Source organism: Bolinopsis microptera, chromosome 8 (assembly GCF_026151205.1).
Source record: "Bolinopsis microptera isolate Bmic1 chromosome 8, MBARI_Bmic_1.0, whole genome shotgun sequence".
NCBI classification, from domain to species: domain Eukaryota; kingdom Metazoa; phylum Ctenophora; class Tentaculata; order Lobata; family Bolinopsidae; genus Bolinopsis; species Bolinopsis microptera.
Window position 1 is genome coordinate 1,410,954 of NC_087079.1, and position 24,306 is coordinate 1,435,259.

Here is a 24,306-nt window from a genome sequence, read left to right on the forward strand (position 1 = left end):
ATCATACAAGAGATAATTTCAGTTCTGTGCATGTTTGTCGACGGTTTGGTTTCATTCTATTTCAGTCTGAGTTAAAATTAGAATTTTATAACCTCCATTTTAAGATAAGAAATGTGAAAAGTGATTTTTTTTCTAACCCTCACTCGGACGGAAGTGATAGTTTTATCACTGGAATTTTATAACTTCCATTCTTAGATAGGAAATGTGAAAAGCCATTTTGTCTAACTCTCACTCGGGACGGAAGTGCTAGTGTTATTACCAGATAGTCTGGTAGCTTCACTAATGGAAATACGCTGAAATGCAGGTAGTTTACGATATCATTAAACTAGAAACGTTTTAACTTATACGAGCTGATGATAGGGTTCTTAGGGCTTAGGCTGAGCCGACTTATCAAGACTTGCAAAAAAAAGTACAGGGTGGGCCAAAAGTCAGTACCCATACGTTGGCCTTTATAGCTCAGTCACTGAGTGCCCAATTTAAATACTTTTTTCTGGTATGACTTAGTACCACCACTGGTTCGAGGAATTTGTCAACTCGAAAAATATTCGCGTTCATTTTTTTCAAATGTAGGTTCATTTTCACATTTATTTGATAGTTTGGATAGTCGGATCAAGCTAAATGTTATTGAATTGTGTTTGGCCATTCGAATTACGTTTGTCCTGAAAGAATTAGAACTGTAGCTTCTCAGATGACCGAGATATGAAGCATAACGAGTTTATTCATTACGTGTGATCAGGTGATTGGTTTACCTAATCAATTGATAAGTTGCCCCCATTAACTACCCCGTTAAACATTATGGGAATTGTTAAGGGTGCCCAATTAAGGTGTCGTGTCACGGTGTCACATAATCACCCAGTCAATATTGTTAACGAGATACAGAAAATGCTTGATAACTTCGTCATTTCTAATCCGTTTTGCCTCATGTTTTCAGATCATATGCAACATTTGATAATGTACCGTCTCTGAAAAAATTAGGCGTTCAGCATGTTCAGAGAAAACAATATAGGTGTTTTAATATTGAATGGGCGTGGTCTAAAATATTCGAATTTTCAAATTTTGACGACGGAATCCTCGAACCAGTAAGTACAGTATGCCATCTGCAAAGCAACAGCTCTCAAATATAAAACACGGCGAAGCTATTAAGGCCAACGTATGGGTACTGACTTTTGGCCCACCCTGTATAATACTGATTTTCAGTTCTAGACTCTAGAGTGATCTTGTAATTGTATAGTATACTCCCCAGGCCAGAGCACGGCAAGCAGTCAAAGCGTTCGACCTCCTCCCAGTCCTAGACTACAAGTCTCCAGCTGGAAAACCTTCCTGTGTCACTGTAGCTGGTAAATAGTCACGTGATCTGTTTGCACGTGCAAACTTAAACGGAAGATATTTTCACGCGAAGAAGATGAATATTTTGCATGATGTTTTATTATTTTATTCATAAAGTGCAAACCATTCACTTGTAAACTTCTTCGTACTATTTATCATGCCATTTAAAACATTCTTACCACCAAATAACACGTGACAAATAACACGTGCCTAATAACATGTGCCAAATAACACGTGACAAATAACACGTGACTACTAACTTAACACGTGACCATTCCAGGAAATGATGTGTACGTGGGGTATACGTCCGGACATGTCCGTCACTTCCTGGTGTCCTCCTCCACCTCCGCTAGTGGTAGGACCAAGTACCAAGTCCGATACTTGGACGAGATGATAGGTGGGTTTTTTGTTAATCGTTTAATAATTATATATGAATAATGTTGTTTTTGATACGATAAGTTTAGAGACGATTGCAAATTTGAAACTGTCAATTTTTACAATCTTAACTTAAATTTAAGAAAATGAGTTAATACAATAATTTTAACATGTAAAACTTCTCCAGGAAGCTCCAAGAAGTCAATATCCAAGATAGTAGTGGCTCCAACTATAGCCAGAATTATTGGTCTTGCAGAAAATCAGGTAAACTTAATGAGAAATTGAGATGATCTCGTCCCTAACTTATACACAATACTAGCCCCCATTCTTAAAGACGAACTCACTGCTAACAATTTGACCCTCTATATAACAATTTCAGGTGTTTGTAGGTGATATGTTCAGTATGGTGGGTGCCCAGACTTATGGCAGATCAACCCCCAAGTCTGTTACTTTTATATCTGTTAACGAAGCTTCCACTTCTTACGATCTCGAGGTAAGAACAAAGATTAACGTCAAAAGTTTGATAGATAAAATGCAATTTAGCACTTTTGCAAGCCAAAAAAACTAAAGTCACTCTTTGCGGCTCTTCAGAACATCACAAAAAGTAGATTTCAATTCCCAAATTCCCCAACTTTGTCCCTCAACTTTGTTCCCAGATATTCCCCAACTTTGTCTCCAGATAATTCCCCAATTCGCAACTTTTCCCCAGATATTCCCCAACTTTGTCCCCAACTTTGCCCCCAGATAATTCCCAATTCCCCAACTTTGTCCCCAGATATTCCCCAACTTTGTCCCCAGATATTCCCCAATTCCCCAACTCTGTCCCCAATTCCCCAACTTTCTAACTTTGTCTGCCCAGATAGCGGTGTGCCAGGCCCGTAAGAAGAGCGTGTTGCTGATGATGGTGACCGCAGAGAGGTTCATCACCAAACAAGAGATCAGTAACCTACAAGCTGTCCCTCAAAAGGTGCTCTGGCATGGTTCCGTTCTTCTTCTCGCTTACGAAGGGTGCGTCTAGTTGTCAAATTTCGCACCTTCTCTGCCAAAAGTTACGTTTCATGTAGTTAGGATGAGAATTACGCAAGATACACACACGCAAGATGTACATTTCTAAGTATAACATGAAACACTAGAAACTGGCTCAAATTGAGGGGCTTGTACGATACTGGTTGCGAGAGAAATGTGCACTTACTTTTATAATTAGAGTAACTTCTTACCTTAACCTAATCTAAGATACCCCTCTAACACCCTGCTAACACCTTTCTAACACCTCTCTAACACCCCTTTCAGATACTACTCAGTGTACGACCTGATGTCCCGTACAGAGTTAGAACTGTTTCCCTACAACACCACCACTACCTCCCCTCTGATGAAGACACTGGGCGAGGGTGAGATATACATGAACGGAGACGGTCTTGGTATGATCATCAACGAGTCAGGTTTGTTCTGGGAGGGGGGGGGGGCAATGGCATAAAATGGCATAAATGGAGAATTACTCAAGGTAGGGTGTTTCCATTTTCTCCATAGAGAAGTCTCCATTGTATGCCATTTTATGCCATTTTATGTCATTTAAAAACTAAAAAATCTAAAAACGCCATTAAAAAAGATTTATTAGATTTAATTTTAGATATCACAATGTAGTCTAAATTTAACGAGGAGAAAACGTAAATTTATAACGTTTAATAACAGGAGGTGATAATTAATGATTGTCAAATTGTGATTAATTGTGATTGTTTTATTAACTTTATTTCTGACTTCAGGTGATGTTTGCCGAGCTCCAATAGCGTGGATAAACCAACCAAAGTTCGTGTGTTACTCTAAACCTTACATAGTCGGCATATCACAATCCTCGATACAAGTTAGTAGAATATAAAAACAAGTTGTCTTTTCTAACATTAAGATATGGGAATTTTCGTAATTTTCTGGAGAAAGTACTGCAAAGCATTCATTTTTACGTTCACAGATTTCAACTTGAATGAATAATTTAATTAACCATATAGACTCGTCACTTCTATGTTTTGAATAAAGTTAACTATCAGGTTTACAGTCTGATAGACCAACAGCTGAAACAAAAGTCAGGGTTTAACGACGCTATGTCAGCTGGGGATTTCGCTGGGAACATCTTCATAATCACGGAGGAACAGGTAATTTATTATGTGTTGGATTAGTGATCACATCGATATAGGGTCTTACACAAACTATTGAAAGCCATACCCTTTCCTCGGAGTAAAAACGTATGAAATTTTAGAATGAACAGCTCTAACGATTATAAACTTTAGGAAAAACGGATTTGTTGTTCAAATGTAGACCCCAGAAGCTTTTATGATCAGCGCTCATCAGCCACACTAAAGATAAAATACGAAAACAATTGTGAACCAATAGAAACGATTGTGCAGGTCATCAAGTATACAGTTAACACTTCAGATCTAACACCTTTATAACACCTTTATAACACCCTGCTAATAACACTTCAGATCTACATGTTGTTGCCAGTTCCGGCAGAGGAGCAGGTTGAGAGACTGTTAGACTCCGGGAACTTGGACCAGGCCATGGCTCTGGCGGAGGAGACACTTGGTAGTCTGACTCGGAGTAAAAGCAGCCGGCTTAAGGCCCTTAGGTGTGTAGTGTGAATTTTTTTACCAAGTTATCTCTTGAGTCTTGACCCATGATATTTGTTTGGGAATTTAACGACAGATCCATCACTCATGAGGATAATTTACTATTGAATTTAACAAACAAAAAAAACATTTGAAAAAAAACAACATGGAACTAAACAGAGTACACCGCCTCCCCTCAGACAGCGAGCAGCTAACCAATACTGGACACGGGGGGATCTAGAGGAAGCGTTCAGTCTCTTCACTAAGACTCATACCCCACCCGCTAAGATATACTGTCTGTATGATACCTTGTTTACTGCTACCACTGCGGGGGTATCTGTTGCTGGGTTACCAGAGGTATCTGTTGCTGGGTTACCAGAGGATAAGATGCGAGATTATCACGTGTTTCTACTTCAGTATGTCAGTAAAACTGGTGAGATACATCCTAAATTCTTATTCCTCTTTTTCATATCATGTTCTCTATGAATCTTGTATGCTCCACGATGGAATAGTTTGACAAATAAATAACCTTTCCCTGGTTTTCCACTTTAATTATATTGCTTCCGCAGGAGTAAGTTTGACAAATAAATAACCTTTCCCTGGTATCACACTTTAATTGCTTCCGCAGGAGTAAGAACTGAGGAACTGAATACGATAGAGTTCAAACTGGTAGCTCTCACAGACCCGGATAAAATACTTGATCTCTTGAAGGAAAAGAGACCTATGGATATGAAATGCGTTGTCAGCTTCCTTAAAACGGAGGGATTTCTCTACATGGTAATCTTAATAAGATTTAAACCTTTGCAACTAAAATTAGGTCGTTAATTCTGACCATGATCACTGATCAATCAAGTTCACAAACTGCCTCCCCCCTCCATAGCTATTGTGTTAAAATTATACTAGGGTAAACATTTAGCAACCCCGGCCCCTCCTTCCCCCTCAGTGATTACGTATTAATATGTGAACGACCCCTCTAAAACCCTCTACAACCCTCTAAAACCCTCTAAAACCCTCTAAAAATCGTTTCAGCTGGGGGTGTACTATGCTAGTTGCGGGTTCGTAAGTGAAGCAGTGGACCAGTGGCGGGAGTTGGAGGAGAGTGAGATGCAGACACGTGACCCACGATACCCCGGCCTCAGATGTATCGTGGACCTCCTTCTATCTACTAATATCCAGGTCATTACATACAGCAGACTCACAGAGAGCAATACGTGAGAGTTAAAAATTGCAAACCACATTACGCAGGGCACTATAAATAAAGCAGGTCACAGCGCTGCTTCTCCGAGGATATAGAACTGTCCTAAAAATACAACAGAGACTTGAACATAACACCTTCACACACAAAGGGATTGTATTTTCTTTACCGAACTTGATTGATAAATCAATCCGGCTTAATACACAAAGTTTTTACGCACCTAGATGAGAACCTCAGCTCTTCGCAATACCATTCAATCGTTTATGTAACTCAGACAACATGAACCGAGCGTGCTAAATCACTCTAGAGTCGACCTCCGAGATTTTTCTAAAAGGGCCACTGACAGTTGACATCTACCCGATTCGATGTATTTTCGAACGCTGATTCCGAATCACCCCACATGACATAGGGTTAAAATGCTCCCCTAGCGAGATATAGGCGAAAAACTGTCTCGATCACGTGATATGACCATATACGGAAGTTGGTATAATTTCACGTTAGGGTTAGGGTTTCAGCGTATGCTTCAGTTAGGGATTGGGTTAGGGTTAGGGTTGGGATCAGATTAGATGGTTAGGGTTTCGAATAGTCATCCAGAGCCATCTAGAGGACGTGTTTAAAAAGTAACGTGACAGTCGATTGTAGAGTGATTAATCATCATCCAACATGAACAGCATCTCTGACATAATGACCGGTAATGAGCGCTTCCCAAACACACAAGGATATATCTTGTGTTCTTGGCTAGTATATATTAAACATTTGACACGGAGTTGCGGAGTGAGCTATGTGCCTCGGCCCTCGCCGGGCTAAAGTAGTGAATGTCCTTGCTGTACGGCAAGTCAAACAAGGAATTGAAACTACTAGGTTCCGTACAGACTCAACTCTACACCCATGTCAATATGTTCATATGTAAGCCTCTTGATTATATAATTATAGAATTTACCGGGGCAGTCCTCATATTGTAGAAACGAGAATTACTGAAAACAAAGAAGTCTCTAGAAAAACACTTGCCCACGTGACACACAGTGAAATACATCAACACTATTTACAACTATATCCACTTTTACTTTTTTACAAAAAGGTGGATGGAAAAATTGATATAATCACTACTGAGACACGTGCTAATTCCACACGTGCTAATTTCAGGCGGTGATAATGAGTAACGTAGAGTGGCTGATATCACGTGACCCAGACCGGACCCTCCACCTCCTCGTGTCAACCTCTGCTGAACTGAACAACGACCATATCCTCAACCTCCTGGTTGAGAGGCCTCTACATATTGTAGCCTTCTTGGAGGAGCTCGTAGTAAGTGTGTTTTGTTATTCTTTATATCAGTGCTTACTGTTTGATTCTATATTTTAAGTGTTCAATTGTGATTAGTAAACACGGGCTGTGGGGAAGGAAACCATCGCGATAAATCGTTGTTAACGATAATACCGGTATTGATTGTTAATATAAATAATTTATTGAAGCCGCCATTTGGGAGAAAGGAAATGGCAGTAATAAATCGAGACGGGATAAATTGGTACGCAGTAAAACGGGTTCAACAGTGAAAATTTCGTGTCCAAAGTTTTCCTCTTCTCTGAACAGCGAACACTACCACTACAACTACCACTATTATTAACACTTCAAATACCACACTCCCAGATAAACCAAAGAACTGATATAAACCGCTACCACACCCAGCTAGCGCAACAGTACCTGACCTTGTTGCTGTCACCACACACCACCAGGCAGAGAGCCCTCCTTCTTCGCAAGAAACTTCAGGTGGGCGAAATTGAGATACCTAATATCTAATAATTTGATAGAGTTAATTTCCTTGAAGGCGGTCTAATTGAGATATCTAGTAGTTTGATAGAGTTCATTTCTTTGAAGGCGGTCTAATCTAGATATTGTTAAAGAGCTATAGACAGAGTTTAACGAGTTAAAAAAGTAAGATATCCTTAAATGTATGCGCATTACGGAAGCTGAAGCTCTAAAAGCGTGGTGAGGTAATCAGGTAATGATACAAAAATGTTTGCAATATAATTATACCTCAATCTGTTAAAATGTATTTTAACAGATTGTGTGTAATGTAAATTTTGGGGCCGTAAGTGACACGTTTATTTATCCCGTACGTGGGGATCATTTCGAACTTTTGTTAGTTGCGGTCCCTGTCAGTCGATTATTTTCATAATCGATTTGCCTTGTTTCACTTTGTCTGTCGTGAGCCATGGTACTCTTTACTAAACACTACAATGTTAAAAAATCACGCTCGTGTTACAAGATCTATCTTAAAAATTTGACCAAAATTGTTTAACTTCATTTGCTGTTTTGTTTTACAACTTCGTGTAAAAGGTTGTAATTAACCAAAAAATTTGTCGCTTTTGTTAGATCACAATTTTTAGCGGTTCAACACAAGTATTCACAGTTTAATCGTCCAAATTGGCATAAACATTAACAACGTACAGTTTCACCTATTTTTCATAGAAAACAAGTATGAAAGATAATTTCCTAGGCTTGAAATGGTCGTTATGACGCCTGATGTTGAGAACTCCTCGAGCACCAGCAAAGAAATAAAATCTTCTGAAGATGAAAGAGCTGATGAAAAGAGTGTTGAGATGACGTTAGAGGAGCTTCTTCAAGGATTGGGTCTAGGAAAAGCACACTTTTTAATTTGGAGCTTGCATTTCTTAACAGCGACGATGTATCTGATAGTTTATTTCAAGACCACCATTCTTATTCCTTACCTTCGGTGTGAATGGGGATTGGACTCAACTTTTGAGGCAGCAATTGGGTCCGTTTATACAGTTTTTGTCGTCCTGGGTGGAATATCCTTTGGCAACCTGGCTGACAAATATGGAAGGAAGACCATAGTTCTAGCAACATCACTGGTAATGATTCTCGGATGTATCCTAGCTGTAGTTTCGCCAAATAAATGGGTATTTTTGTTTGCTCGTGTTATCCAAGGAGCTTGCCATGGAATAGGCTTTCCTGTAATTTTTGTCTTTGCGGCTGAAATTGCTAGCTCCGAATTCAAAGAACTGGCGATCTTCTTGATTTATATGGGTGCTCAACTGGGTGGGGTATTCTTGTCGGTGATGTCCTACTTGGTTCTCAACGAGATTGGCTGGCGATATTTGATTGCAGTTGTTTCGGCCCCCTTAGTCATTGTTGTCATTGGTCTTCTCCTGACCCCGGAGACTCCACGCTTCCTTCTGGTGAGCTCTAAGAAAGAAGAAGCAATGTTAACAATCAAGAAATATTACAAATGGAATGGCAACTCTTTTCCAGAGGGCTGTTCTGGGCTCTTAATGCACAAAACCGAGAAAGGAGGGCAGTTTTTGGGGCTTTTCCGCCATGGCCTTGGTAGGCTAACTGTTCTCCTGTCCACTATATTTTTTGCCAATCTTTACATCTGGTTAGCATTTGCTGCCTACTTGCCCCTTGCTTTGGACAAGAACGCAGAAAAGGAAAACTTAACATCAGATAACGGGAAATGTGGGAACAGTCTTGATCAATCTGCCCTTATTGGTGTTGTGGTAGCTTTCCTGGGTGATGTGGTCGGGTGCACTTTTGCTGCCATTTCTAAGAAAAAGTTGGGAAATGTTGGCAGAAAGGTTGTGTTTAGAGGGCTAGCTGTGGTGGTGTTGCTTGCCACTATTCCGGTCTTCTTTGATCTGTCAAAAGTTGTTACCGATATCTTGAGCATGGTTCTCCGTTTCTCCGTCACTGGCTTGAGGTACTCCTTCTGGCTGCTTTCCATTGAGGACTACCCAACTGTACTGAGGGGAACTGCTTCAGCTTTTACACATGCTATAGGGAACGTTGGAGGTACCCTGGGGTCACTACTGACGTATGTGCTATTTCCTGTTAGTCCGGTGGTAGTGGTTGGGTTATTTGTTGGGATTGCTATGTTGCAGCTTGTAGCGTCAATTCTTCTTAGAACTGGGAGGAAGAATAATTTGGCTGATCATACAGGGGAAGGTGATTGAATGGTAATTGCAGACATGGTTCCTTTTTAAAATTCATAGACTTGGCTATTGGTTGAAGTGAGTTCTTGCCCTTGAAGACGATAAATACTGTTTATTGGTCAGCAGTCAGTAAAGTCTCTTCCAAATTTTCAAAGGTTCAAATGTAACAATATAACAACTCGATTAGTCAATCAATAGGAGACTTTTGGGATTCTCAATGTCAAAAGAAGAACAAATGACGATAATAATCATTTCCGCAATGTGATGTGATAAGATAATATTAAGTATTATGTTATGGGATGGAAGTATTTTACCCAGGTGGAGCCAGTCCACACCCTGGCTTCATAATAAGATAATATGAAGAATTTGTTCTTATTCTAGATAAAAAGCTCGAATATATTTAAATCGTTGATTAATCAGTATAATCTTATCTTTATATTCTGTGCACTGAATAACTTCAAATCAATTCTGGGGAATATGAGGCCTATAATGATGTTTATAATTCGCAAGAAAAACCACAGTAGCAATCGCCAGTGCCCCAACAATAACAACACCAAAACCTATGAAAATATCAGATAATCTCCCTGAATATCCGGGGTAATCACACTCCCTTGATCCTGGCTCTGAAACCTGTCCTTTCAAACACTTCCTACACTCGTCCCGGAAATAGAAAGTGTTCCGAGGACACGGTTCACAGTGAGTAGATATTGTGGTCACAAACCCTGTCCCTGCTGTACAGTGTCTTTTAAAGGTTATCCTGAAGGGTATTGTTGTGTACTGAAGGGTTTCAGGGTCTCCTATCCCACACTTCCATTGTTCTGTTCTGCTTCTTGCGGTGCTTGGAACTGACGTGTCTGATAATGTTAGGTGCATCTCGTACGTTTCTGGGCTTGCTCCTTTTGTGATTGAAATGTTACCTTTTGTTGCGGAGATATTATTTTTAGTGTAATAAACAACTTCATTGTTCAAAACTTCTATAAAGTAAAAGTCTGAATTTGTCTCATTCACTAAAAATAACTGCTCGACAGTTATCCTGCAGACAGCACTCGCATTACCATTCTCTTCTGCTTCTAAGTTAGGTACCTCTATCCCAAAACACTGACTTGATCCAGGTCCTGATACTTTCCTTCTCGGACAGCTTGTACAAACATTATGTTTCGGAAATGTGTTCTTAGGACAGGTGGTGCACTGTGAAGCACCAGGAGTTGTCATTCCTGTACCCGAGGGACATGACTTGATGACTGGTTACTGTGAAGGGGGCAGTTGTGAATATCTTGGTTATGGGATCTCGAACCCCACACTTCCAACTATGTGTCACGTTTTTCAGATTGTTTGGAATTGATATTGCTGACAGGTCCAATGATATTCTGTAGGTTCCTGCTACGGTATCGTTTATTTTTATCCTGTCAGAGATGTTTTCAGCAGTGTAATACACTTCCTCATCCTTAAAAATGTCGATAAGGTACAGAATCGCTATGTTTTCTCCTGGAGACCCACCGAAAGTGATGTCGCAAGTTGCGACCAGTTCTTCCTTTTCTACACCCGTAACATCACCAGTCTCAATAGACACCCGATAAAAAGTATGAGATTTGTCCTCCACCTTACACTTAACTGAACTATAAGAGGAAGAGTTAAGACTGTGGACAACAGTGAACAAACTGCTAAGCTCTCTGTTTCGTCTAGCTTGAGGGGTGATGTCCTGGTCATCCTGGTCAGTCCAGGTGATGTTAGGTGGTTTTGGTGAGCTAGTGCTGCTGCAATTCAAGGGGACATCCTTAGTGTAATACTTTCTGTTAGCCTCTAACGTCAACTCTATTCGTGTATCATTCATACAGATACTGTATGGAGATGGTCCTAGATCTGCATCTTTGCACATATCACTAGCATCATTTAATCCTATCGGAAACTTGTACAAAATGAATTCCTCACAATTGAATGATTCTACCAAGAAAGAGTCCGTCGACAAGGAGCAGGGTGGATTAGTTTTAGTACTATAAAGCAAGAAGTAATATTTACTGTTTGTGTTGTTAGCTTCCCTGACATTGGGGACCAGTGCTATTTGGTAGAAACCATTGCAATGTCCTCTCTCTGGGCATATGGTTCCATTAGGAAACTCTGCTATCTTCACATACGGACCTTCATCAAATCTGAACCATTTATTTTCTGTCACGTTAAAATCACAGTCCCCACATGTTATTGGCATTGGTGGATCTACAAAGTTAGTGAAATTACAATTGTCGCTAGTGTTTCGGACTCTATCCCAGGGTGTGACATCGTTGAGTCCCTTGTACTCAGTACTCTTGTTGTAACTTGTGTAGGTGGAGGGGTCAGAGCAATTCGGGTACACATCTGCTGCTACTGCTACCCAGACTTGTATCATAACCAACATTGTCACTAATTGTAACCTCATCATCCTGTCCTGCAGCGTGGTATTACTGCAGCATTTTGTTAAAACTTTAAACAGTTGATGAAATTCTACTGAAAACGAAAACTGTTTTTAATTAAGAAGTATCCTCCAAGTAAGATTTTTAAATCAAAGTTTAAGCTAAAATAAAGTCAACTCTCAAAATACAAATGCAATACGGTGACTAGTTATGATTTATAGTTTGGGAGATAACACCAGTAACCACAGCAACATGTAACCAACCTGAGCAAATTATCCGTGATATTTAACACTGAATATGTTTGTTAATAAATCAAGAATACGGAATCGAAATCTCGAAAATGGAGTTTTGAATTATGTTGACGCACGACATTCACACAGGAGTCAGATGACAGTAACCATGTATCATTGGTAGTTATGCCTTAAGATTCATTTACTTGCTAAAATATGTTAGTGTGATAATTGCTCAGAAAAATAACGGAATGATTATAATTTTGTGCTAAGTTGTGATCAAAATAATGTATTATCTGGTATTTTATGGGCCGTTTAGAATGTAAGATGGTAAAAATAGCACGACAAAACTCCCTCTGAAATGTGTACCCAGACTAGAAGCTTTATTAGAATTACTAATCATAATTATCATGCAATTGTTCTTAATCTTCAACTTGCTCTTCGACTGTAATCCTTAGTTCTAAATTTCTAGTTTTTCAAGTCCTGAGTAATGAGTTATAATCATATTTTTTATTTTTAAGGCTTGGATATGTCGTTCCTAGGAGATTATACATAGCTGTAAAGATGTAACGTCAGACACCGTCGTTTTTATGCTGGAAAATAACTTTACGTTAAAGAAAATTGAATACACATAATTTGCTAATAACAAAGTATGACTAAATTTATATGGTATTGAAAAAATTGTATTCAGAATAAAATGAATGCTGTGAGCCTCACCATTGCATTAATCAAGTATTTTTCACTTTCAGTTTACAGAAAGGCTCCACCCTATTATTCTACCACTCCAATTTCACGCAATTCCAGATCTGTGTCTATCCGTCTTATTGAAGGAACACGCGTTTTCCTCAACCACCACTGATAAACCGCTGTACTTCTCACAATATTTCCAACTCTCAGTACTAGAACTCTCATCATGTCTTTAACTGTATCATCAAGAATCAGAGGGTTCATAAAGGAGTTGATGGGAAGGATGATGATGGAGAACAAGCTGTACCAAGGAGTTGCATCAAGGACTTCCAGAGAGTGTAGCACACATATTATAATGAAGGGAACCCAGCAAAAGAAATCGCTGGTAATGATTATGGCGATCCTTCTATCCATCTTGTTGTCACGTCTCGAACCAGCCCGTGCGTTGCCCGACTTCTCTGTCGCTTTGTGAGACAATAGACTGATTATAAGATACGAGGCAGCAATGATAAAAAAGCAAGCAAAGTTCAAAGTTAAAATACTCCAAACGAAAAGCTTCTGTGGGTCATCTGTGTTGACAAAATACTTGAAGAGGCACACTCCGTCGTTCCCATAAAATCCGACCGTCTCGATCCTTTTAGTGTCCGTGTAGTCTTCATAGTCCAAATCACGAGAAAACATTTCTTTCACCATTTCTTTGATCATTTTCCAGCTCGAAGACGTTTCTTTCATTCTACCGTGATACGCTTCAAGGATTGCAAGGACCTTCTTTTTGTCAACAGTTCCTATGAATATCAGAAGGTCATCCGCAAACTTAACTCCATTAACAAAATAGTCCTCAAAATGATCAATAATTGGGATGATAGCAATTGCAACTGACGCTATGGTTAATAACACAGTCGCTCCTAAGATTTGAACCCTTCTTCTGTTTGTCACTTTGCCATGTGTCCTCTTTATATCACACACCACGTACAGTCGGCAAATACTGAGTGCAGTCATGGCAAATAGAGATACTTGAGTCCCGATAGTACTTAGGACGCCCATAGTTGAGCACTGGTAGCTTGTGATCCACTTAATCTGTTCCTTACAGTAACTCTTCTTAAAGATGATCCCATCATAGATTGATATGGCAAATAGATAGCAACCAACTAAGATGTCTCCGAATGAAATAAGAATGATCAGCGATTTGTTCACCAACACTACGGAATTTTTACAGTGTCCTAAACTACCGAGGTTGTTCATGATTACGATTATGTTCGCCAAGATGGCTAGAGACCCTATTGTCCAGGATGCAACCTTCAAAGTGTTACTTTCTAGTATTTGCCTTGAACACTGATCATTACATTCATCAGACAAATCCATACAATCAACCTGTCCATCACATCGGCTTGTTTTTGGAAGGTAACGACCAGATTCATTGCATTTAAAATGGTTGGTGCAAGTCCTCTCATCAGAGCTGTCCCCACAGTCATCAACTAGATTGCACACTTGAGCGTAGTCTATACATTTTATTTTGTTGTCACATACAAAATACCTATTCGTGTAGACATCTCCGAAGGATTTCGTGAAAAATGCAAGGTATTCATTGCTTGCTATTGTACCTATTCTAGCTGGGTACTGATCAGGACATACTTCGTATCTGGGGATGTTTCTCAATGGACAAATAGAATTGGTACACCTGTCTGTACAACTTGTGTACACATATTGTTCTCCAAACATGTGGTCACAATTTTCAGATTTATTTGGGTAGATCAAAGCGGTTTTTGCTTGGACTCCAAAGAAATCATGGTTTGGAAATATAAAGTCTTCGTTAGCGCAGCCGCCTGTTAAATTATGCAAATCTAAAAGACCTTTAACGCAATACGATAAAAGTTTAGTGAGACTTCTATCAGTGGTGAGCACTGTTGTTGTTATTAATGATGAGCTGAGACGTTCAGAGCATATTTCATTCTCGTTTCCACAAGATTCAACACCGTCGCAAAGATAACTCAGTTCAACAAAACCAGGATCACCCCATGGACAAAGGAACACGTTCTCGCAGTCTTCATTGCTAGTTACAAATCGTTTTGTCTTTCCTTGTCCACAAGTAGGCCAGATAGGGATTTCGTCGGTTCCATCAATACAATCTTGCACGCCATCTCCTAGCCATGCAAGAGGCAAAGATACTTCCTTGTCCGACCCTACTCGTCTCTTACATTTCCTTTGTGTCGTTGAATTACATATGAGTTGCGTTTCGTCACTTGAATCGTCGCAGTCGGGATCCCCATCACACATGCGGTGTTTGTGTATAGAACACGTTTTTGATGGATTTAAACAGTTATTTTCAATGTTATCATCACATGTCTTTTCACCATAGCAAATCATGTACTTGGAAACAGTGGACATGTATCCTTTCACAAGACAACTCACCCCCACTCTGGCTGAATCAGAACAGTTCGTTTGATCCCAGGCAAAATCTCCGCAGTAACGTGACCAGTCATTAAAAAAGGCTGCACATCTTGTGATATCGAGAACCGGAACAGTTTCCTTCGAATACCTATGCTTGCAAGTAGTTTGGGTTTCGCTTGTTATTGTGCAGTTGGCCGAATCCTCTTTTTCACGACAAAACGTACGATTCTCCCAACAAAGCCCGGTTGGTTGGCGATAATTGACCTTTTCTTCATAGGCTTCGTGATCACAGTACAGACCATAAGTGAAACCATTACAACTGGCTTCATCTTCGCAATTAATTTCATCACAAATATCATCACAAATGATTCCTGATGGCACTTTCTTCCCACTTTTTAGTTCTGTCATGTTGGTTTCCGAGCAGCCTGTTTCATCTAGGTCAGTGTTGTTGCAGTCCGGTATGTCATTACATAAACTATCATTGTTTTTGAGAAGATTCGTCGTCCAGATGCTATTAAAATCTGTTTTGCAAAGATAGTTACCACAAAGAAGGTCGCTGTTTGAAAACTCCATTCCAGCTAACGTTATATCACAAGCTTGATAAAAGAGTGTGTCATTTGAGCAGAGGCTCCCTGAAAAGAGCACTCCTTGGGGATTGGCTTGTTTCTTATAAAATTCTGTAGAGTGAGGACACTTTATCCAAGTGTCGTTGCAGACGAACTGCAGGAATCCGTGATATTCTTCTATATTGCACGTATCTGAAGATAAGGGGTCGTTTACATATAACGTAATAATTTTTTGGAACATTTTTACACCCCCCCCCCCCTCCGTAATCAGTTTTACACATAGCTATTGTGTCAAAATTACTCTAGCGTAATCATTCGGAACCACCCCCCTCCCCCCCCCCCCCCCCTCCCCCCCTTCAGCTGATTACTTAATATGTGAACGACTCCTAAGGTGATATTATTTTTGGCAATATTCTAAAACGAAATCATTCTAACATTCCTTTCAGAGCACACTACTAATTCTCCCTACTTTAGATACATTGGTTCCCTCACATGAACCTTTTGCTTGTTTTTCAACCTTCCACCAAAAAAGTCATAGTAAAAACATTGTTAACTTTTTATCTAAATAACCATAAAAACTGCGCCCAATTTTTGTGAGCATGTTTTGCCATTTCCTTTTTTCTGATGAACAGTTTTAAAAAACAGTGCTAGAAAATAAAATATAAAGCCGGTTACCGTTTATTGGAGCGGCTGTTGTCACCATCCAATTGTCCGGTAATGTTGGTGTTACTGTTGTTACTGTTGATAAGTTCTCCAGCTGGGGGCTCGTTAAAGAAAACACTAGTTGAAAAGTCGCCGACAAAAGCAAAAGCAGTAAACATATTCGTAGTGAACAGGGCATGTTGTACCACTACAAAACTACGAAACAGAGTAAAGTATTCAGCGAAAGAAGTGAGAGCTAAAGCGAGCTTGTCTATGTTTCTTTGTGGAAGAATGTTTATTCGAATCACTATAAATTGTAAAACAAAGGACTTTTTAATTCTGGTAAATTCCGAGAAGAAAAGAAATCCAAATCTGGCGCCGCTCTATAAATGCATAGGCTGGAGTTATCCGAGTATTCAGATTTGTTATTCTTCAACCTGTTTAAGCGGCCACCCACAAATCACAAACGGTTAGATGCTCGCTGCATAAGCAGCTCTAAATCACATAATCGGCACAGATTATGTAGGCATTACACTGCTGGGCTCTCTACAATCCTCACGTTGTGGTTCATTTTGTAGAGTGACGTCACAACCCATTATACAATACACATTACACAAGCACTAACATTATTGAGGAGAATCAGATGTGAACTATTCTAGTGGATCACATTTACAGAAATGGACCACGATTAGGACTATTTAGGTTTAGACTAATTTGTTTTTAGTTACAAAAAGATTTATTTGTAAAGCCTTCTGTTGATATTACTGGGATGTAGCCGAGACGCCGATAGCATTTTGTTTTAAAATGAGTCAAGTGAGCGAAAAAGGAAACATATTGTAAAGCCTATACGTAACTAATAAATATTCCGCTATTGAATATATATTGAAGCGAAAATGGATAAACCTTTTATCTGTGTATTTTAATCGCTTTTTACTTCAGGCCCATCTCCTAACGAGTGATAAGTACGCTGTGTCCCTCATCCTTAATAAGATTCAAGGAACCGTTCTGAAGAAAGAACTAGCTATACTCTACGGCAAGCTTCAGGTTAGTCTGCACTTCGCTCAGTCGTTATTGACTTGAAGATTAAAACCTAGAAATATTAGATATAAACGACTTTAAATCCCTTCTCAAAACTCATTGACAGTGTTCTACACACCCCACTATTTTACGTATGACATAATTCCCACTATTTTCTAAACATGCCCCTACACCAGGAGCACGACAAAGCACTAAAAGTGCTAGTATACGATGTCCACGACCTGCAGAGCGCTGAGGAGTATTGCAGGGAGTGGCCCACGGGCCGGAAGGAGCTACATCTTCTCCTCCTCAACATCTACCTGAACTGCGACAAGCCCGACCAACAAGACACTCTCCTGGAGCGAGCAGTGGAGTTCCTCAACGACCGGCTATCTGTCTTCAACTACTCTGAAGTTTACAAGATAATACCCAGAGACTGGCCGATATCTCTGATAGAACCGTTTGTGTACAGATCCCTAGGGTGCCAGGCTCACCACTACCGGACTAGCAGGATAGTTAAAGGGTTAAGTGAGTTGGAGTGGGCGAGTGTGAGGGCTGTGAAGGTTGGGTACACTAGGAGAACTGTAAAGATAACTGATGGTACTTACTGCGCCTTCTGTTTCCACCCCTTCTCTGATAGTAACTGTAGCGTTGCTACTAACGGGGAGGTCTATCACACTCAATGTATTTCTCAAATCACGTGACAGCTGTTATGTTGTATTTCTCAAATCACGTGACAGCTGTTATGTTGTATTTCTCAAATCACGTGACAGCTGTTATGTTGTATTTCTCAAATCACGTGACAGCTGTTATGTTGTATTTCTCAAATCACGTGACAGCTGTTATGTTGTATTTCTCAAATCACGTGACAGCTGTTATGTTGTATTTCTCAAATCACGTGACAGCTGTTATGTTGTATTTCTCAAATCACGTGACAGCTGTTATGTTGTATTTCTCAAATCACGTGACAGCTGTTATGTTGTATTTCTCAAATCACGTGACAGCTGTTATGTTGTATTTCTCAAATCACGTGACAGCTGTTATGTTGTATTTCTCAAATCACGTGACAGCTGTTATGTTGCGCGGTTTGTGTCGGCCATTTTGTTCTTGGGCTGAATGGTAGACTTACCATTCAGCCCAAGAACAAACTTAGACTTCGAGTATTTCATATTTGCACTAAATAATTATTGTCACATTCGCCATTTCTATAGTTGGTAGATTAGGTTATTGTAATTTTAATTTTAATATTGCATCTTTTTAGATTGTAAGGGCTGCTAATAATTTCCTGTTAACACTGTTCCAGGCTCAGTTTAGTCAGAGTATTTTCCTACAATTAATGCTGCAAAATGCACATGGATCATTAAAAAAGTTTTACAAAAGCCGATAACTTGTACAATATACATGTTTATATTGATACCAAACTACAATACTACTTTCAATATTTCTAACAATCTAACTAATAACTATACATAAGATTTAGATTGCGATGCCATAGACACTAGACAGATATGGAATTAGATTATCTTAAACGGATATGATTCTAAAATGATATTGTTCATAGTTTGATTGTTTTTACGAGAGTGTACCAAGAAAACTGCCACACAGTATTGATGACTTCTGCCTTTTATTTTATGTATCGTTTTATATGTTGTACAATATGGATGTTATATACCGTGCAAAGAGCTGTGAAACTGTGTCAACGTGAATTTGAATTAAAAAAATGTTTCTATCAGCAAGCTAGGGCAGGAAATTGATGTATGTTTGATAACCGTGCTGATACTGTTCTTTGGTGTTAAGATATTTGAGAACTCACTACTCAGGTTAATAACCTGAAACGGCTTTGATTTTTGTAATTTTAATAACTATTATTGGTGTGTCTATTGATAGTAATTCATTTAATTATGTCAAATATGGTAAAAACTCCGATTTCACTTGAAATATAGTTTAAACGTGACTTTCATTTATCATTATTATTTACTTTCATATCATATGTGCTCTGCGATGAACTCTGATATGTATTATCACCGAGCGTGCTAAATCACTCTACAGTCGATCTTCGAGATTGTTCTAAAAGGGCCCCCGACGGTTGTAACCAACTTCAATAGATGTATTTTCGGACGCTGATTCCGAATCACCCCCCATGACATAGGGTTAAAATGCTCCCCTGACGAGATATTGGCGAAAAACTGTCTTGATCACGTGATATGACCGTATAAGGAAGTTAGTCTAATTTCTCGTTAGGGTTAGGGTTTCAGTATATGCTTTTGTTAAGGATTGGGTTAGGGTTAGGGTTGGGATCAGATAAGAGGGTTAGGGTTTCGAATAGTCGTTCAGGACCAGCTAGAGAACGGGTTGGAAAAGTCACGTGACAGTCGAGTGTAGAGTGATTAATTATCATCCTATTATCAGCGATCAAATCAATTACCTGTGGACCCCAGGCTTTAATGTTGGTAAACAACCGAATAGAGATTAGGCGGAATGACAGGCTGAGCGCGGCCCAGTAAAACCAGTATAAATTATAAATTATATTTCCTATTAATAATTATAAACTTACGTTACAGATTTTTTCTAAAATTGAATATCAAATACAAAATGTTGTATACGACTCATAAACAATACTCCAATCCGGATTTTACACAAAATGTTGGTTTTACTGGAAATAATAATAACATCAAATTTATGCTTTACCTTTATTGGGCCGCGTTGATTCACGATGTCAATCCTTCGCAGCTCGGTGAGGCACAGTGGTGCATCTCGCCGATCTACCGAATCATTATTTGATGCGCGCGCGACCCAGTAGTGCATCGCGCTACAATGGGCCGCGCTCAGCCGGTCATTCCGCCTAATCTCTATTGTTTAACATCATTAAAGCCTGGGGTCCTCAGGTAAGCTTTACCTATACTGGGGACCTCAGGCTATCATGTTCGAAAACATAAAATAGAGATTAGGCGGAATGACAGGCTGAGTACAGTGCGGCCCAGTAAATTTATGCTATGATTTATTTGTTTAATTTTTAATACTTTGTAATTTGATCCCGACAAATATTTGTATTACATTAAAGTCACAATAATTAAATTGTAGTACTGAACAATTTATAATATTAACTGTTAACAGTGATACAATGTAAACATTTCTTTCAAGTTAATTTACTCTATATTAACGGGTGATACTTTTTAGGTTTATAACCTACCAAGACGTGCGCTGAGTTGAAACAAATATTTTGATATTGTGATACTCGTAAAATATTTGTTCCAAATATAAAACCGTCGACGCGTAGCACTTGCCATCGGGCATTTCGAGAAGAAAGCGGCGCGCGCTACTTCGAAGAAATTTAGACGAGTAACATCCGTCAACCCAAAACCCGCCGCGCACGAGTGCGCGGCTCCTGTATCGTAGAAACGCTATACAGTGAAACGACAATGGGGTCACATACACAACGTGATACAAAGGACCCCAGGCTATAATGTTCATAATTATAAATATAAAGATCTTAACGGGTGATACTCGTAAAATATTTGTTTCAAAAGACCGTCGACGAGTCCAACTCGGCGCCTGTCTTGGTTATTCTTATTAGGTTATAAACTTACAATATATATAGGTTATAAACCTACAATAAAGATCAAAACAGGCTGAGTAGAGATGATCAGAGACAAGAGAGCCGCCCAGTAATTTCAAATATTGAAAATTAAATGTCCATGTCGATAAATTACGAAGCAACTCCGCGCCGCGCGCATTTTAATTACTATTAGTTACAGACCCACAACAAATATGAAATATATATTGAATTGCGTGCCCAATATTGATGGCTTTAACCAAAAACTAAAGCCCTTTCACGCCATATACTTTCTGAAAACAAGCGCGTAACGTCCTTTTTTATATAGACACGACATGGGTGGATAAAGTTATATTTGATTACCAATTCGTGTCGATCGAGAAAATTAAAAACCATATTTTAGAGATTTTAAGAGATTCGGTGGAATGACACTGACAGGCTGAGCACCGCCCAGCGCTCAAATCACAAATTATACATGAGAGCGTAGTTTCACTTTTAGTAAGCTTCGATTTTTCTGCTCTCAGATGTTAGAGCTGGATATTGATGATAGTCATAAAGCTATTCAATTGATTTGGTTACTGGGCCGCGCTCAGCCTGTCATTCCGCCTAATCTCTATTCAATTTTAGAAAAAATCTGTAACGTAAGTTTATAATTATTAATATGAATTATAATTTATAATTTATACTGGTTATGATTAGTAGTGTACAAAATCAATATTATTTTATGATTGTGAGATCACATATTATTGATCATAATAATAAGTATTTAGGCATATAATAAAGTGAATTAAATAATTTGTTAATGGTTTAAGTTTAAAAATTAGAATGTATATTTTCTACCCTAAAATAAATGATAACGAACAAACCATTTCACGTGAGAAATAAATTCATCATATTAGTTCGCGAAGCAAACGTTCTAATCTACTCGAACATGTAGCCGTTAAAGTTACATGTTATGTAGAATGTTTAAATTTGTTATTTTCGATCGCGATTTTCATTGCGGTAAACACAGACAACATACACAATATAATACACAATACAACATTTATAAGAAGGCTCAAAATGTAATCAGTGATGAAATAAAGTAGTCGGCAGATCCTGCATGTTCACTGATGTTCTTGATCATGCCCATGGCCATATTTACCAAATGATAATACTTAGTTCGTGTGTTTGTATTTGTAGGAAAATGTATTGCACTCTTCCAATAGCAACACTTGATTTGACTGTGCTCTGCCAATTGCATCACTTGATTTAGTTGAATGTACAGGGTGGGCCAAAAGTCAGTACTCATACGTGATAAGATGCGTTGAGTCTTATACCTCCGCCGTGTTTTATATTTGAGAGTTGTTGCTTTTGAGATGGCGTACTGTACCTACTTGTTCAAGGATTCCGTCGCCAAAATTTGAGAATTCGAATATTTTAGACCATGCCCATTCAATATTAAAACACTTATATTGTTCTCTCTGAACATGGTGGACGCTTAATTTTTTCAGAGACGGTAAATTATTAAATGTTGCATCTGATCTGAAAAATGATGTGAAACAGATTAGAAATGACGAAGTTATCAAGCATTTTGTGTATCTCGTTAGCAAAATTGATTGGGTGATCATGTGACACCGTGACACGACACCTTAATTGGGCAGCCTTAACGATTCCCATAATGTTTAACTTATATCACGTTGCGACCCCCACGGTCGTTTCACTATGGTGAAACTATGGTTTCACTATGGTGACGATACAGGGGGAGCCCCGCACTTTGTGTGCGGTGGGTCATACAACGTATGACAATGTTTAACGGGGTGGTTGACGGGGTCACCTTCTCATGTGATTAGGTAAGCCAATCACCTGATCACTCATAATGAATAAACTCGTTATGCTTCGTATTTGGTCATCTGAAAAGCTACAACTCTAATTTTTTCAGGACAAATGTAATTCGAATGGCCAAACACAATTCAATAAAATTTAGCTTGATCCGACTATCCAAACTTTAAAATAAATGCGAAAATGAACCTTCATTTGAAAAAAAAGAACACAAATATTTTTCGAGTTGGCAAATTCCTCGAACCAGATTCCAGAAAGAATTATTTCATTTGGGTACTCAGTGACTGAGCTATAAAATAGGCCAACGTATGGGTACTGACTTTTTGCCCACCCTGTATAATATATATATTATTTGAATGACCTTTTCCATTTAAATAAAACTGAGCTATGTTATCCTCCTGATTTCTGATTAATATTATAAAAATCAAATTAGTTACTTCAGCTCTATGATATCAGCTTGAGTTACAAAATTTATAAAAGAGTTCGTATGGACTCTAAAATAATAGTCTAATCCAGTTTACACCAGTTTTGAAATCAGATTTTCTGTATTTCTAATTTCACATAGACCAGCTTGATTTTTGAATGTTACTTTCTAAAAAAATTTTATAAGATCTAAAAGGCGGGACCATGTTGTTGTATTATTTGCAATAATATTTTTAAATAAGGTCCAATAAACAAATCTATGATACACATCAAGAAGTGAAAATTTTGAATTGAAGTTACAGTTATGTTTTTCTTGCTAGATTTTACAATCAATTATTAAAAATTTTAAATCCCAGGTAAAATGGATCAGTGCCTTCAGAGTCTTAGCAACTGTTATCAGGGATGTGAAGAAGAGATTAGTGAACTTGTTTATCAGATCAATAAAATGCTTGATGATAAGAAACTGGAATGGGAGTGTTCTTACAACGAACTTCTTCAAAGCCACAAGAAATTATCTGTAGACTTAACTGGGTATAAAGTCGACATAGAAGATAAAAATGCTGAGATTATGGATCTGAGAAAGGAGATATCTGTCATTGATAGATCAAATTATGAAAAAAGAATGGTTCTTGAAGCAAAAATTTGTGAACTTTCTCAATCAGTTTCAGACCTTAAATCTCATTTGAAATCAAATCCAAAGTTTAACTCCTCGAATAATGATGACTCACTTGAGCTTGCGATATCAGCTTTGAAAAAAGAATGTGACTATTATCAAGACAAAATTGCAGAGCTAGAAGTTGTTCAAACCACCCATGTTGCTCAGATAAAATTATTGGAGGAACAACGATCTAGCATTTTGAAAAAGAACGAAGAATTGAAACAGAAATTTTCTAAATGTAGGAAAGAATATCATTCCAAAGTTAATGCGACTGACTGTGAATTGGATTCGTTGGCAAGGCAGAGGGATGAATATGAAGCTTCTATTAAAAAGTTAAAAGCAGCCTCCTCTGCAAAGGATGAGGAAATCATAAATATAAAGGATACTCTGGAAGAAGTTTTGTCCTCCAATCATAAAAACAACACACTTTTCTCTAACATGCAGAAAAAATTTGATGCAGTCACCAATGAAAAAGACTCTTTGATTGAAAAGCT

General features: G+C 38.6%; 1 protein-coding gene across 1 annotated transcript; it reads left to right on the forward strand.

The window, feature by feature from the left end:
• Positions 1 to 193: 193 nt before the first annotated feature.
• On the forward strand, positions 194 to 19,306 carry LOC134819321 (transforming growth factor-beta receptor-associated protein 1 homolog). Its single transcript, XM_063829216.1, has 18 exons — positions 194 to 304; positions 1,244 to 1,337; positions 1,607 to 1,723; positions 1,889 to 1,965; positions 2,081 to 2,194; positions 2,561 to 2,709; positions 2,992 to 3,140; positions 3,462 to 3,559; positions 3,741 to 3,845; positions 4,176 to 4,318; positions 4,499 to 4,731; positions 4,927 to 5,075; positions 5,328 to 5,474; positions 6,637 to 6,795; positions 7,138 to 7,257; positions 17,280 to 17,384; positions 17,555 to 18,074; positions 18,481 to 19,306. The coding sequence occupies exons 1-17, from the start codon at positions 299 to 301 to the stop codon at positions 18,059 to 18,061; spliced, it is 2,472 nt and encodes an 823-aa protein (XP_063685286.1). The 5' UTR covers positions 194 to 298; the 3' UTR covers positions 18,062 to 18,074; positions 18,481 to 19,306.
• Positions 19,307 to 24,306: the final 5,000 nt, after the last annotated feature.